Source organism: Diospyros lotus, chromosome 1 (assembly GCF_014633365.1).
Source record: "Diospyros lotus cultivar Yz01 chromosome 1, ASM1463336v1, whole genome shotgun sequence".
NCBI classification, from domain to species: Eukaryota; Viridiplantae; Streptophyta; class Magnoliopsida; order Ericales; family Ebenaceae; genus Diospyros; species Diospyros lotus.
The window spans coordinates 39,169,968-39,186,083 of NC_068338.1; the positions used below are offsets into that span (position 1 = coordinate 39,169,968).

Below are 16,116 nucleotides of genomic sequence, written 5' to 3' on the forward strand. Positions count from 1 at the left end.
GTTCTGGCGAGAAAGAAGATGATGAAATACATGAGGTATTTGGAAATTTGTTATATTTCTAAATTTATTTATAAGCAAGAGTTGAGAAACTCTGAAGGATACCCCAAATCCTCGAATTCGGGGAATCAGTGTGCCTCGAATCCTTCGATTCAGGGACTTCTTGAGTATTCGAACTGAAGGATTCGGGAACTCGAGGATGCCCCGAATCCTTCGGTTCGGGGGAGTCAAGTAACCCCGAATCTAATAATTTGAGATATTTCATTACTTTAAATTATTTATATTTTTTATTTACATAATTTTTATTTTTTGTTTATTTCATCAGTCAGCTGTTGAACCGTTTACTAACAATCAGGTATCATACATTATTAAACTTTCATTTAGTTATTATTTGAACAATGTTTTCAAATTATTTATGTTTTCTATTTAAATATTTTTTTTTCATTTGAATAGTCATTTGATACTATTGAACCATTTACTACCAATGAGGTATCATACATTTTTATTAAACTTTTATTTCATTATTATTTGAACAATATTTGAATTCTATTTTTTTATCAGTTGTTTAGCAGTAAAGAAGAACTTATTGGATCTGTTAGACAAGTTGAAAAAGAAAATGAAATTGTTATCGTGATAAAGGGTTCTGAATGTGGAGGTCCCGGAAGGCCATTTAGAGTTCGCTTTGTTTGCGAAAGAGATGGAAAATATAGACCATCAAAAAAGATAGAAGAATCAGGGGAAGAATTAAAACGTAAGTGTACGGGTTCAAAGAAATGTGATTGTCCATTTCAATTAGTTGGCCTCAAAATTTTGAACGAAAAGTGGAAGTTGAATGTAACACCCCAAATCCCGGGAGGGCGTTACGTAATGTAAGATTCCAGGAATATATATATTTTTTTTCCAAACAATCAACAACAGAAACCCAACACAAACCATACCCCGAAAATCCCGTTACACCTTCTCAGTATATCAATTATGAACCATCAATAAACTAAGACAGGTTCACCAACTCAAATGTGAAAGCTAGATAGAAACCTTAACAGGTCATAACGAAAACCCACTTTATTTATAATATAAAGTCAACCAACGTTTACATGACGTCATCAAAATAAACGACATAACTGAAATGACATAATATAAAACATCTTCCAATCGCCGTCACCCCTCAGTAATTACTTTTCCCTTCACACTGCTGTCTTCACCTGGAACGTTTGAATATTCCAGGGACATAGTTCAAATTAGATGATGAATCATCTAAGTGAGAGTTCAAAATCACATTTTTCATGAATGAATGCAAGACATGAAATAAACCCATACACCCAGTAAGCCCTAACCCAAAAGAATTCCCAGCGCTTAACCCTACCACGGGAAAAGAACAATCTCTCTAAAAGCTATACCACCATACCAACTCAACGACACGATGCGATTCTAGCTTAAATGGGGCTGCCAACGCATCTCACCAGATTACGTTCCCACCTTACGCATCCAGGAACCACCATACAATCCCAACTCCAAAATTTCACATGGAGCACCTAGTCATCCTAGTGCAACTTCCCTGGCCAAACGGCCTAGCACGAAAATCAAGGTGACTATCCTAACATGCTCACTAGCATCAGATACCCCTATTATTCCGTCACGCCCTTAGAAAATTACGGCTACACTATCCAGACAACATCCTAGGCTGACATCCCACATGAACAACATTATATGGACCACCTAGTCGTCCTAGTGCAACTTCCCTGACCAAACGGTCTGGCACGGAAACCAAAGCGGCTATTCTGGCATACACATCAGCATCAAATACCCCTATTATTCCGTCACGCCCTTGGAGAATTATGGCTACACTATCCAGACAACATCCGAGGCTGACATTCCATACGTACACACAAAACTCAAGACAATGCCACGTTTCACAATTCAATGCATCATATAAACAACATTTTATAAAATGCAATGCACAAGTTCAAAACGTTTAGGGACGAACCTCCCTCATAAAAACCAACCGTCACCGGTTACCATTTCAATGCACAAAACCATTTTGCATGAAATCACCACATGTTCAGACAGAACAAGAACAATAAATCAAGTTTTGGGGGTGAACACTCACCTTGAATGAAACTCAGAACACCTCAAATCTTGTTCCCAACCTCGACTTTTCGTGTAACTCCTCAAGTCTTTTGACCAAACCACCTCCTTACACGCCCTCACGTGCTGCTCAAGGGCTCTGGGCTTGTGATGCTTTGCATATGCTTAAAAAGCCCTCTATCCACTAAACCTGAAGCACTCTTGTCTGGCACGAACTTCTCACAATTTCAAATGAGAAACCTTTGGCCATGAACTCCTATTTATAGGTTTTAGAAACTTAGCCACCAAGAAACATATATTCTGCAATCATTTCAAATCTTCTAAAATCTTTTCCAATCATTCCAAATCTTCTAAAAATTTTCTGCAATCATTGTAAATATTCCAAGATATTATATAATCATTACCAAATCTTCTAAGATATTCTCCAATCATTCCAAATCTTCTAAGATTTTATATAATTATTACCAAATCTTCTAAGATATTCTGCAATCATTCTAAATCTTCTAAGATTTTATATAATCATTTCCAAATCTTCTAAAATATTCTGCAATCATTCTAAATCTTCCAAGATATTATGTAATCATTACTAAATCTTCTAAGATATTCTGCAATTATTCTAAATCTTCTAAGGTATTATATAATCATTACCAAATCTTCTGAGATATTCCGCAATTATTCTAAATCTTCTAAGATATTATATAATTATTGATATCCGAATCAAATCTTATTTAAATCAAATCTTTATCCAATAAAATTTTATCCAATCAAATCTTATCTTATCCAATCAAATCTTATCCTTAAAGTCATCATGAGACTTCATCCTTGTCTCTAAAATCATTATGAGACTTTTCCTAAATCTCCCAAATGTCCCTAGTAAAAATGTTTCAATAATTACACTTTAGCCCTAACTTTTAGATAATTGCACTTAGACCTTTTTCAACATAGGCCCCGGGCTAATTTTTAATTACATTTTAGTCCCTAAAAAATGGACTAATTACGCTAATGCCCCTAATTTTTAGGTAAATTACACTTTTACCGAACCTCAAAAATTATGATTTTGCCCCTAACTCAGAAATTGAACTTTTGTCTCCAAACATCCACAATCCTTTAAAACATCCTATTTCCTCAAGTATTTAAATTTAAAAATCTTGAGTATTATATTCCTTACGATCATTCGATTTTCTCAACATGGTAGATAGTTGTACCAGAAACTGTTCTCGATCCAACTTCTTTTGATGCCTAAAATCATAACTCATATTACTCGTCATTACCATACTATTTCCCTTAAAAATCCAGGGTCCAGGGTACTCCTTTTGTCTAATTCGATCTCCTAAAACTGCGATAGTGTACCTTGTAGCCTTATTTTTCTGAAAATTTCACTTGTACCCTTCATCAAATATTATTTATGACCTCAAATCATTTCTGGGTATTACATTGAAGATTACATGTGGATTTCACAATCATGCACCATCAGCTCAACTTGAGGGTCATTCATATGCAGAGCGGCGTATAGAAGAAGAAAAAAAAATATTGAATACAATGTCTAATAATTTTGCGAAGCCTAGAAATATTTTGATGGCTATAAAGGCACAGGACGATAGAAATGTTACTACTATCAAAACTATATATAATGCACGAAAAAGATATAGACTTATAGAGAAAGGTGGTTGATCACAAATGCAATAATTGATGAAGAAATTAGGAGAATGTAATTATATGGAATGGCATAGATGTGAAAGATCAACAGATTGTATTACAGATTTATTTTGGTCTGATTCGATGGCTATAGAGTTATTAAAGGTATTCCCCCAAGTTTTAATAATGGATTGTACATACAAAATTAATAGGTACAGATATCCATTACTTCAGATTGTTGGTATAACATCCACTGAATTGACTTTTCCTGTTGCATTTGCATTCATGGATCATGAATACGAAGATAACTACACATGGGCAATGGAAAGATTATAGAGTTTAATGGGATCTAATATATTTCTGAGAGTAGTTGTTACGAACAGAGAATTAGCATTGATAAATGCAATACAAAAGTGTTTCCAAATGCTACCACCTTATTGTGCAGGTGGCATATATCAAAAAATATACTCGCTAATTGTAAGAAGTTCTTCGATAGAAAAGAGACATGGGAGAAGTTTATATTAGGTTGGCAGCTTGTTATGTTTGCCTCAACTGAGAATGAATATGAACGTCGACTTCATGACTTAACAGTTGAGTATCATGTATATGACAATGCACTTGATTATGTGAGAAAGGCATGGTTGAATAATTATAAGGAAAAATTTGTTGCAGTGTGGACAAATAAGATAATGCATTTTGAGAATGTTACTACTAACAGGTACTATTTATAAAACTTAGATCTCATATATCTTTACTTATTATTTATATTATAATATACTCAAAAATTACGATATCTGATATATCAATATGATTTTGTTCTATTGCTGTACTTTTTGTACAATAGTTTTAATGATAAAAAACATATATTGGTTTAATCCCTAAGTCATGAGTCAAGTATGTGGTTTTCAATATATATCAATTTCAATATCATGTATTACTGTGTGAAAATGAAAACTCTGTTTTTGGCTAAGTCTAGAAGGTTAGCACCTTATAAGGAGAAGTATAAGATAATGTTTTCTTTTTAGAAAACTAACTCCCGGTATTTTGATAGCTAACATTCATTAGTGCTAAAACGATTTTTAATGAATTTTTCATTAAATAGAAAGTATATATTTTGGAGGTGGGTTTATTGCTAAAACTTGAGTTTGTACTAAAACCCAAAATCTACTTTCTTATTTATTTGGATTTTGATTTTCTAAGTATTTTTATTGAATCCAAATAGGGGGTACTTCGTTATTTACATTTATGTATTAAAGTAAATGGAGGTAAAATATAAATAAAAGAAAATGTGGACATTTACTTAAACTAAAGAAATGTAAATAACCTGTGATGTATACATGCTGTGGATTGTGCTGTCAAGCAAATCATTCTGAATATCTGTCATGTTTCCATGCATGTTTCCCTTTGAAAAGGTTTTCAATGTTTTCAGTATATGTTATTTCAAAACATCTATGCAATGTATGTGTTTTCAATTCAGGTTTTGAACCATGTTTCGAAACCTCCATATCATGTTTCGAAACCTCATTTCCAGAGAGGTATGTTCTATCATTTATTTAATGCACTCTCCATGCTATGAGATTCAAATTTAAATTTGAATGTGAGTGCTTATAAAATATTCAAAATGGGCATAAGACTTTGTCTCTCACTATCTGCTGTCTCGAAGTGCTTGTCCTGCTGTAAAGTGTTGTATGTTTCGAAACCTGTTGTCTATGTTTCGAAACTTATGTGTTAAATTGTGATGTTTCGAAATCTACTACGTATGTTTCGAAACCTACTTTTCTGTCTTGTCTCTAACGGCTATAAACGGCCAGATTTCCATCTCTTGGTATAAATAGCAGGTTTTTGAAGACAAGAAAAGATTGATAGAGATTGAAAAGAGAACACAAGCAAGAACAAGTGAACACACACTAGAGACACACACACACAAGCACAAATGATCTAAATCCATTCTTCTGACAAAGCTTTCAAAGAAGATCCAATCATCCATTCCTAGATGTGCATTGTGATGTGAAAAATGAGAAGCAAGTGCAAACAACGAGTCTCATCTCTCCAGCTCTCCTCACCTCAAGTTAAGAGGTTTGTACAACCATGTGGTAAGGCATTTATTGCTCATTGGGTTGTAAGAGATAAACTTTATTTATCTTGATTGTTGTAAGGTTTGACTTTAGCCTAAAACTCATTGTGGTGTAAAGGTTTGAGTTGAGCCTAAAACTCATTGTGTTGAAGGTTCAAGTTTATCCTTAAAACTCACTTAGTGTAAGGTTTGAGTTGAGCCTAAAACTCACTTGGTGCTAGGTTTGAGTTGAGTCCGTAAAAACTCACATTGTAAGGTTTTGGGGTGAACCGTGGTAAAAACCCTTGTTGTGGTGATCACTAGTAAAAAGCGATTGGGATTGCAAATTCTTCAAGTGGGTAAGCTTGAAGGTAGTGGAGTAGGCGGGTGCCGAACCACTATATATCTTGTGTGCAATTGTTCTTTAGCTTTTGCTTATCATTATTGCCTATTGCACATGTTATCATAAGATTTGTTATCAAAGGCTAAAATAGTTTTCTTGAGCACAAACTTATACATATACATAGAAAACCTATCTTTGATATACAAACATCTTTGGTATACTCTTACTTATGTAAATCATCTTTTCAAAAGATCATTAGTTTGAAATATAAGGTAAAAGATTTCAAATCAAGTAAAACAGAGAAGTGTATTTCGAAACATATATAGTAGGTTTCGAAACCTACTTAGCAGAAAGTCTTATTTCGAAACATACTGTTTTGCCATCCATCAAAGTTTTAAATTACCTATAATTTACCTAATCCCAATTCATCCCTCATCTTGGGATATATTTACCATAATTAGGAACCAACATGTTCAAGGGCTGAGAGTGCGCATGCGAAGCTGAAAAGACATCTTAGATCATCTTAAGGTGATTTTGAGTCATCATCGACAATCATCAACTCTCTTATTGAGTTACAGCATACTGAGATCAAAGAATCGTTTGAGAAGAGCTTAACATTGGTGCAACATAATTTCAAACCAGAAACTTTTAGAGAATTACGAGGTATTATCTCTAGAAATGCAATGAATATGGTGTTAAAGGAAACACATATAGCTTAGAAAATTGGGGTGGATAAGATTTCATGTGGATGTGTGATAAGAAGTACACATGGTTTGCCTTGTGCACATGAAGTTGTAGAGTTCATCATTCAAGGACGACCAATTCCCTTATCAGTTGTGCATTCTCATTGGAGAAAATTACACTTGATGCAGACTACTTGTGATGATGATATCTCATCTCTACTTATGATTGAGCCAGAGATAGAGACAATATATAAGAAGTTTCAGTTAAAATTAGAGGCAAGTAAATTAGTATTGAAACAAAAGTTGAGAGAATTAGTTGATCCTACTACAACTTCATTGATGTCGCTAAGTGTTAAAGTTAAAACAAAAGGTAAGCCATCCTCAAAGAAAAAACATCATTTTGATAGTTCTACCATGTGTGATCCATCGTATTTTGAAATAGTACATTCTTCTCATGATAATACAACCCCAGTAATACAGAGTTCAAGTAAGATAGGGAAGGAATGTAAACTTTCAAAATCTCGCGTGAATGTGAAATATAGATTGCGAGGTTATGATGATTTTTTCCCACCAAACGTATAATATTTCATACACAATATTATGAATGTAGATTCTGATGGATATTGTGGGTTTCGTGCCATTGTGGCATTCTTGGCATGAGTGAGCAAAATTGAGGAGATATTCGTCTTAACCTGATTGAAGAGTTACATGTTTTTCGTGTTGAGTATTCACAATTATACAGATCTAATATGCGTGTAGATGAGTTAATACATGCACTCTCTTGCTTTGAATCTGTTGCACCTCCCCAGTACTGGATGGCATTACCTGACATGGGATATTTGATCGCTTCAAAGTATAATGTGGTCTTGATCCATTTGTCTAAACTTCAATGTCTTACCTATCTTCCGCTGAGATCAGTACCTCCTTCATCACTACAACACAGAATTATTAGTATTAGTTTTGTGAATGATTGTCATTTTGTTCAGGTATTCTTATTTGTTATGTTGTGTATTTAGATTATTATATAGTTATTAGATTGTTATTAATAATATATGTTATTATTATTTTTCATGTGTTTCTTAAACCAAACTCGTCAATACCTCCAGAATTAGGAAATAAATAATTTGATTGCATTTCAAGTCTTGAGTGTAATAAATTGCCCGCATCGACGATTAAGAATAGATGTTTACATATAAATATATGAAGTATATAGCTCTTGGTAGCTTGCTTACTTAGATCTCCACCATTAAATAAGTTTTTGATCTCCTTGTGGATAGGGGAACAAGGGAGAGTGGTGAGGCTGAGAGAGAGAGCCAAATTGGGGGAGAAATTAGGGGCATTTTAGGGTTTAATTCAAGACTCAATAAATGGTGAAACTGACGATGTTTTATGTAGCAAAAAGTCTGGATTAGAAAAACATTGATTTTATCATACCCTAGACCTAAAGAACTCATCTCTTTAAAATTCCCTACTAATGGTTCTTAGGGTGGGTGGTGTTTCCCTAATTCCCTGGTTCTTCTTCTTGTGTTTGCTTTCACCATTTTCATTTGATTTGTTTTTGAGTTTGAAAGATGTGTATAATGATTTCTTTTAAATTGGAGGCATGCTTGCCATGTGTTGGTGTTAACCACCACAAATACAAATGCAATAGCAATATGACAATTAAAAGACTAGTATATATAATTCATCATTTCCTGTTACATATGCATATATAGTGATGCAATTTAATGAATACCATGTGTATTAATTTATTTTATCAACTGCTTGCAAAAGATTTTGGGTAAATTATATGAAACCCCTTGCACTTAGAATCATGTGCAACTTACCTCCCTATGCTTTCAATTGTACCAAAAAAAACCCTTACACTTTCAAAATGTTGCAATCAGCCACAATTTATTGTTATTTTACATAACTAGTGATGACCTGTGTAATACACGGGAGAGTTTAATTTAAAAATAAAAAGATAAACTTGTTATTTTAAATAATTTTAACAAAATTGATAATTATAATATTTTTAATCATAAATCATTTATCAAAATTTAAGTTTAATTAATTATTCGCTATTAAATATGCTAATGGAGAACATTTTTAATTCAATGTACTGCCATTCAATATATTAAAGAATAATTAACAAATTAAGTAGGTCATTTAATAAAATACTTATAATTTTTTATTAATTATATTATATTTATTTATAAATAAATATTATAAAATCTATAATATATTCATTCAAAGACGTTCGTTATTTTCTATTTATTATATTATAAATTAAAACTCTTAAATATGCGTAAGAATAAGTTTTTTCAATAATAACAAAATTTTAAAAATATGAATCTTGATTTTTTTCATAATCTTAAAAATGTGATACCTTAAATATTAATTAGCATTGAAAAACCCTTGCATTTGACAACCTTAAATAATTTTTTATGAATTTGTTAAGATATCACATTTTTAAGACTATAATATAATTAATAATTAATTAATCACTATCTTTACTTTAATGCAAATTTTTTTGGGAAAAAATTCACCAGTGATTGACAATTAGCAAAATACTTTGTTTGACTACCATATTTTAATATTATATAAATATATAGAATAAATATATAAATATAATATTTTAAATAAATGAACATTTTTTTATGACTTAATTAATAGTTTAAGTTGTCTATTAATATTTCTCATAAAACCCATGCAAATTTAATACAAATTTTAGAGGCAAAAAACAGCTTGGCAGATTTTTGAAGGGAACAAAAATTTGTAAACTATTCTACTTTAATATAATATATTATATATTATTATATTATACAAATATAAGATTTTATTTAATGGATAATTTTCCATGACTTAGTTAATACTTTAAGTATCTATTCATATTTATTATAAATAGTATTTATTTTTGATTGATTGACGAATGAGAAAATCTAACAAAAAATATTTATTTTTAATTAATTAATAGCATTGAAAAATTCATGCAAGTTTAATACAAATTTTAGATGTAAAAAATAGTTTGACAGATTTTTAGAGGAAATAAATATTTACATACTATTCTACTATATATTATATATTATATATAATATATAATATTTATATTATATTACATAAAGATAGAATTTTATATAAATGAACAATTTTCTGTGACTTAATTAATAGTTTAAGTATCTATTCATATTCCTCATAAATAGTATTTATTTTGATTGATTGACGGATTAATTAAATATTTAATATTTACATAATAATGTATTGAAAAATCCATTATTAGCATTGAAAAATTTGTGTATTTAAAATTCATTATTAATTTTACAATAATTAGTATATATTATTTCAAAACAATTGAAAATTTTAAATTATTAATAAAAATTATAAAATATAAATTATTAATGCAATAAGTACTAAATGTAAATCATTAATGCAAGTTTTAAGAGGAAATTTTATTACTACTTATTATTTCAAAGCAATTAAAAGATTTAAATTCTTAATGCAAATTATAAAATGTAAATTATTAATGCAATAAGTATTAATTGCAAATCATTAATGCAAGTTTTGGGGAGAAATTTTTTTTTTCAAAACTATTCTACTTTTATATATATAAAGATTTTATGCAATTTACTAGTTAATTAATACAAAATTTTGTATTTTTTTGATATATTGGAATTATATACGTAGAATTATGTATTTTGTGTGTAGATTATTTTTGATATATTAGAATTATATATGTAGAATTATGTATTTTGTATGTAGATTATTATACAAAATTATGTAAAATAACAACAAATTGTGACTGATTGTAACATTTTGAAAGTATAAGGTTTTTTTTGTGCAATCGAAAACACATGGAAATAAGTTGCATATGACCTAAGTGTAGAAAAGTTTCATATAATTTGCCCAAATCTTTTTGTGGGACTGGGAGAGAGTTTATATAAAGGGAATGGAAGCAGAGTGGAATAAAATATAAAATATATAAAAACCAAAATGTTTATACTATCAGCTGGTCCATGCAAGCAAACTTAAATACGTACAGCCCATATATGAAATTACAGAGTACTAAACGAAAAACATAGGAGAGCTTCGTGATTATGGTTAGATCAAATTAATTAAGTAGGGATTGAGATCCATACAAGATTATCTGCAGGGAAGAAGTGGCAAATTGCGGAAGAACCAGGCTCAATCCCAAGCACCTTGAAGGAGACATGATTAGGGCTCCACTGAGATGTATCCATATGGCAAACAGCCACAGCTTCCGCTCTGTCTCCATTTTCACCCTCCACTAAAACCCTGAACACCTTGCTTTCAGTACTCTCTTGGTAGTGACAGTAGAAAACTGCATAAGGATAAGCCATGATGTGGCATGCCACCATCTTATAATGTGATGTCTCTTGGGAGACCTCCAAGATTGTGTATGTCTGCAGAAGGGTGGTGGCTGATTTTGTGAGGTGGGTAGTGGATAGCGCCTTGAATTGGACTTCTAACCCGAAGATTTCTCGCACGAAATCAAGCATGGACCCGAAGGATGTGGCGCAGATCTTGGTCTCGCCTTTGATGGGCTTTGTCTCGCAAGCTCGAAGCGTGGCTTCCATGGCCATGGCCTGTGGAGAGCCTCTAGAGAAGGAGAAGGTCTGAAGAAGGTTTGGAAGCTCGTCAAGCGAGAAAGGAATGGAGTCGGCTAGTTCTTTGGGTAGGAGTTTGGCAGAAGAAAGGTTCCTTTTGGGGAAGAAAATGGGCAATGTGTTTCCAACCCTTAAGTCTTCAACCAAGAAGAAAACCATCAGTTGAGGGTCCAAGTGTGATGATGGATGAGCATGAGCATGAACATGATCTGTGGGCATCATTATATCAGCATCATCATCATCATCCATGCTATGGAGTCTTAAAACATTCATCTCACGGTGCTGATGAAGACTATCATCAGCCTTTCCTGGTTCTTTTATCATCTCCGTGGACTCAATGCCATTAGAGTACTGCAAATTCACAATTGCATGAAAAAGTATGGCTTACAAATCATATCCAGATCAGGAATCAGATGAAGCTTAATTAGATTGAGATTAATTACCAATATCAGAAGAAGAAGAAGATAGAGTAAGATGCTCCAAGAATAATGAGCATAGCCGAAAGCCATCTTTCTTCGTTCCTTCAGGTTTCTCTCTGTTTCTTTTTACTTCCCCGTTTCTCCTTGAGGAAGTAGACTATTAGGAGATCCAAGAGAAACTGGTGCATAATATTTGCCATTTTTTTGCATATATAAGAAATACAGTTAAAAATAAATAATGTGTCATAACATTTCTGTACACATACAGATGCTATAATTAATTAATTAACAACAGGTAATGGATCCACAATATCTTTATCATATATATTAATTTTGGCAAATCTTCTAATCCAGTCATCGAATGATCAGCAGGGCCGACGTATTGGACTGAAGCTTATCCTGCACATGTATGGTAGGATTATTATCCATGTGTGTGTATCTTATCTCCAGATTCGATCATTGATTATGGCTAGCCCACCACTCCATTGTCACATTCGGAGAGATTATTGAATCCCACATAAACATGCCACAAAACATAGTGTTGTCATCGAATACGACAATAAATTTTTTTATGCGGAAAAGTGTATTAATCTTAATGCGAGTGACCTACTTGTAGATGACCTATAAGAAAGAAGTCGGTTAGGGTGCAGATAAGTGTCCCACATAAACCCTTTGATACTTAAATTAGTCTTCAAATGAGTGTAAAATTTGAAGAGAGCAAGTAGAGTTGCAATAGTATTAGAGTTACGAGCATATCTTAACTTAGAAAAGAATCCTCCTATTTATAGAGAAGGGGATCCGCATTCTTAGGCAGAGGTATAAGACACTCTGGATTTGTAAACAAGCATATCGGCGATGTAACCCATTATTCACGGTCTCATGTTTGGAGATCAGATCTATTAGGATTTATAGTCTCCCAAAATGTTCTCTTACATAGGGCCTGTTTGTTGTAACTTAAAAACTACAATTTTTAGTTTCTAGCTTTAAAAAAGTGGGTATGTAGTGTTTATTTTAGTTTTTAGAATTCTAGCTTATAACTTCTACTAAATTTTAGAAGGGGTAGAAGCTGACTTTTTCAAAACTAAGGTACCCCAACTTCTACAATTTCTGATTAAACAGTTACATTTTTTTGACAATTTTACCCCTATTTTTAACAAAGAATTACTCTTTTGTCCACGCAATCAAGGGTCTCTCTTCTCCACCGTCATCTCCATTTTCAAATCTCTTCTTCTCTCTCGCCATCTCCCTTTTTCTCTATACACTAATTAATTTTTTTATAACACTTGAAACTTATACATATACACTAATTAATTTTTAAATTATCATTCTATAACTATTAAGGATATTATGGACAATTATACAAAAATAAGTTATTTTACAGCTTATGATATCAAATACCACAACTGTTTAACTACAACTTTTGAGAAGTTGTAACAAACAAGTTCACAACTTATTCTAAGTTTTAGAATCTATAATCTAAGAAGTTAGAAACTATAATTTCTTTAATTAAGCTGTAACAAACAGGGCCATAGTCTAGAGAGAAACTTCTAAGTTTAAGTGGTTTACGAGAGTCTCCCATATATTTTCTTGTGGGTGAGTGACTTATGAAATACTCTGAAAGGGTTTCTGAGTGATATTTTGAGAGAGACTTTCAAAGGGTCACTCAATCATGTCTGTCACGCTTGATTAGTGGATTATTTCTTGGTGTTATTCAAGTATTCTCAGTCTTGTTCAATCTCTTGATATAGTCACTCGATTAACCTCACTCAGTCATTAGGTTACTTGAATAACCTTCTTTAATTAGTTAACTAACCTTCTCACTCACTCAATAATCTCTGGGTGATGCCTCTCGAGTATGTCTTTCAGTTAGTTGACTAACCTCTTCTTATTAGCCACTCGCTTAGTCCACATAAGTCTCTTGAGGGTCTCTTGGTTACAAAGGTTAGTCGACTAATTTTTCTTAGACTTAGGCTTGCCATATGGCATAACACATAGAAATTAAATTCTACTAGAAAATAACCTTTCACTAATATATTATCGGTGTGTGTGATAAAGTAAAAATACTTCACTCTATAACATAATAACATGTGACATCATACATAGTCTCAAAATATGAGTATAAAAGATAACAACAAGAGATTCATCATATATATATATATATATATATAGTATTGGCATTGAAAACCCAATTTGATTGAAAGGAATAAGGACTTATTTTTATTAGAGTTATGAGTTGTCATATATAAATAAAAAAAATTAATTCAATTATTGATTTACTACACCAATAATTTGAAACTAACGTAGTGAGGTTATTGTTATTACGTGTCTCAAAGAGTATGTCATGAGTTATAACTACAATTCCCATTTATTTAGAATCGGAAAGTTAATTTGTTGATAAATTTTGTAATTTCTTTATGTAAAACTTCAAAAAGTAAATTATTCTATTGTGAGATCATGCACATAAATATTGATATCAGACCATATTAAATTTTCAGTCATGATTTTTCTTCATTTCTGTGAGAATTGATGCAATTCGATCAAGACACTGTGATAAGAAGAAGCAACTCACCAATGATAAAAGAGTGTCACCTATACGTTGGACCTCCATAGCTAGAAAATGTCACCTTCGACTATGCTCTCAACCCTTGGAATTCTCTATTGTTTTCCCTTTATTCTCATATTTTTCCTATTGATTTTAGCATCATAATTAGGGTGCTCCAACAAATCATCCAATTGAAGGTATCATTCCGTCAACAAACATTCAACTTCAACACCCAATTAAACTCTCCCACCATTGATTCATGTCAGTTTTGTTAATTATTGGAGACAATTTTACATCGTCAATATATATATATATATATATAAAGCTGCAATGTATATGCAGAATCCATGCAATATTATTATATTATTATATATATATTCAACATATGTTAATGAGGTGGGCTCATTGTCCTGTGACTCCTGCCCATGCATGATAGAGAACCCATATGGCGTGTTTCGATCCACCCAATATTTATGATCATCTCTTGTCTTGGAGCAGGTCTCGTCATCTGTCTGATCTGATATCTTTGTGGATCAATAATTAAGCTGTGGCCATCTTTAACTAATATTGGGCCAATAATAATAACATTAAACACAAGACAGGAAAATCTCATGGGTTTTGGACACAACACAAGAAAGGATAATCATCTATCACTAACTTGTAACGGGTGATCATCTCATACATCATATTCAACAATAAAATTAAGATTGGTAATTCTACTTCACTCTTAGTCTTAATAAAAAAAAGAAATGAAGATTTTTTTTGTTTTCGATCCCACAACCAATTCCCCCTTTATTTATGAGAGTGGGTTCTGAATTAGGACTGAATCAGCCAATCCTCAAGGAATCGATCGGCTTTCACCAAATTACGATCATTGATTGTAAACATCGATGAAAGCAATTCATTTCAATCAACCAAATGCTATCGCTTATGTTTATCACACATTATATTTTTGCCGTTATAGCTTTGAAATTTTCATATATAATTAGTGTTAGTTGTTCGAAGGTTGTTTGGTTTGAGTTTTTAATTTTCTGTGTTTAAGTGTCGTTTTAACGTCCAGAAAAATGGAAACTTAACATACATGTTTGGTAACATTGTATATTGTGTTTATTTCATGCTTCTATCCATTAGTAGCATAGGATCTGGGTGTCATGCTGACTGCCATGGCAGTTGGCTACGTGCTACAACTTTGAACGCTAATGGAAGATGTTGATGGTGGTGGCACTGGTTGAAAGAGATGCCGACGACGACGATCATGGCACACAATGAAGGAGATGAAGTGATAGAAATTGAAAGCCACCACTAAAATTCAACACGCCTTTCGATTTGTATCAAAAAACACCATTGCCCGATTGGATTTTGTAGAAATCCCGATTAGGGTATTTTTATATTACAAATCAAACCATTCTTTATGGAGAAAAAGATACATGCACGTAGTAAGAACGCTGCTTAAAATGAAAAGAGAAAGACCAAAGTAACTCCACGACAGTAGAGTAGCCGAGAGTGGCAGGCTATGGTGAAAGAAACAGAAAAGACCACAAAAGAGAATAGAGGAAAGAGAGTGATGAGATAATTTATAAATAAGCTAAAATGATTAATTTTTTTTATTTATTAATAGTAAGAGAGGTTGGTGTTAATGACAAAAATATAGGAATAATCAAAGTAATTTAATTAAATCACAAGGGTGATACAAAAAATTTATTCCAAAAAAAAATACAACGAAACCGGTTGCGACTAATGTTGCTACAGTTAATT

At 32.1% G+C, this 16,116-nt stretch overlaps 2 protein-coding genes across 3 annotated transcripts in view; both read right to left on the minus strand.

The window, feature by feature from the left end:
- Positions 1–11,998, minus strand: part of LOC127788418 (BURP domain-containing protein BNM2A-like) — a 74,791-nt gene extending 62,793 nt beyond the window's left edge. The window contains exons 1-2 of one of the 2 annotated variants that reach the window (XM_052316669.1): positions 11,844–11,998; positions 11,491–11,751 (exon numbers count right to left, since the gene is read on the minus strand). In XM_052316669.1, coding sequence (XP_052172629.1) covers positions 11,491–11,751; positions 11,844–11,909 — 327 coding nt within the window. In that variant the 5' untranslated portion in view covers positions 11,910–11,998. Of the gene's footprint in view, positions 1–10,971; positions 11,752–11,843 lie in introns of both variants that reach the window. The other variant, XM_052316678.1, reaches the window with a different exon arrangement.
- LOC127788462 (ras-related protein Rab7) overlaps positions 1–16,116 on the minus strand; it is a 69,193-nt gene that overhangs the window by 23,684 nt on the left and 29,393 nt on the right. The gene's annotated exons all lie outside the window — the stretch shown is intronic.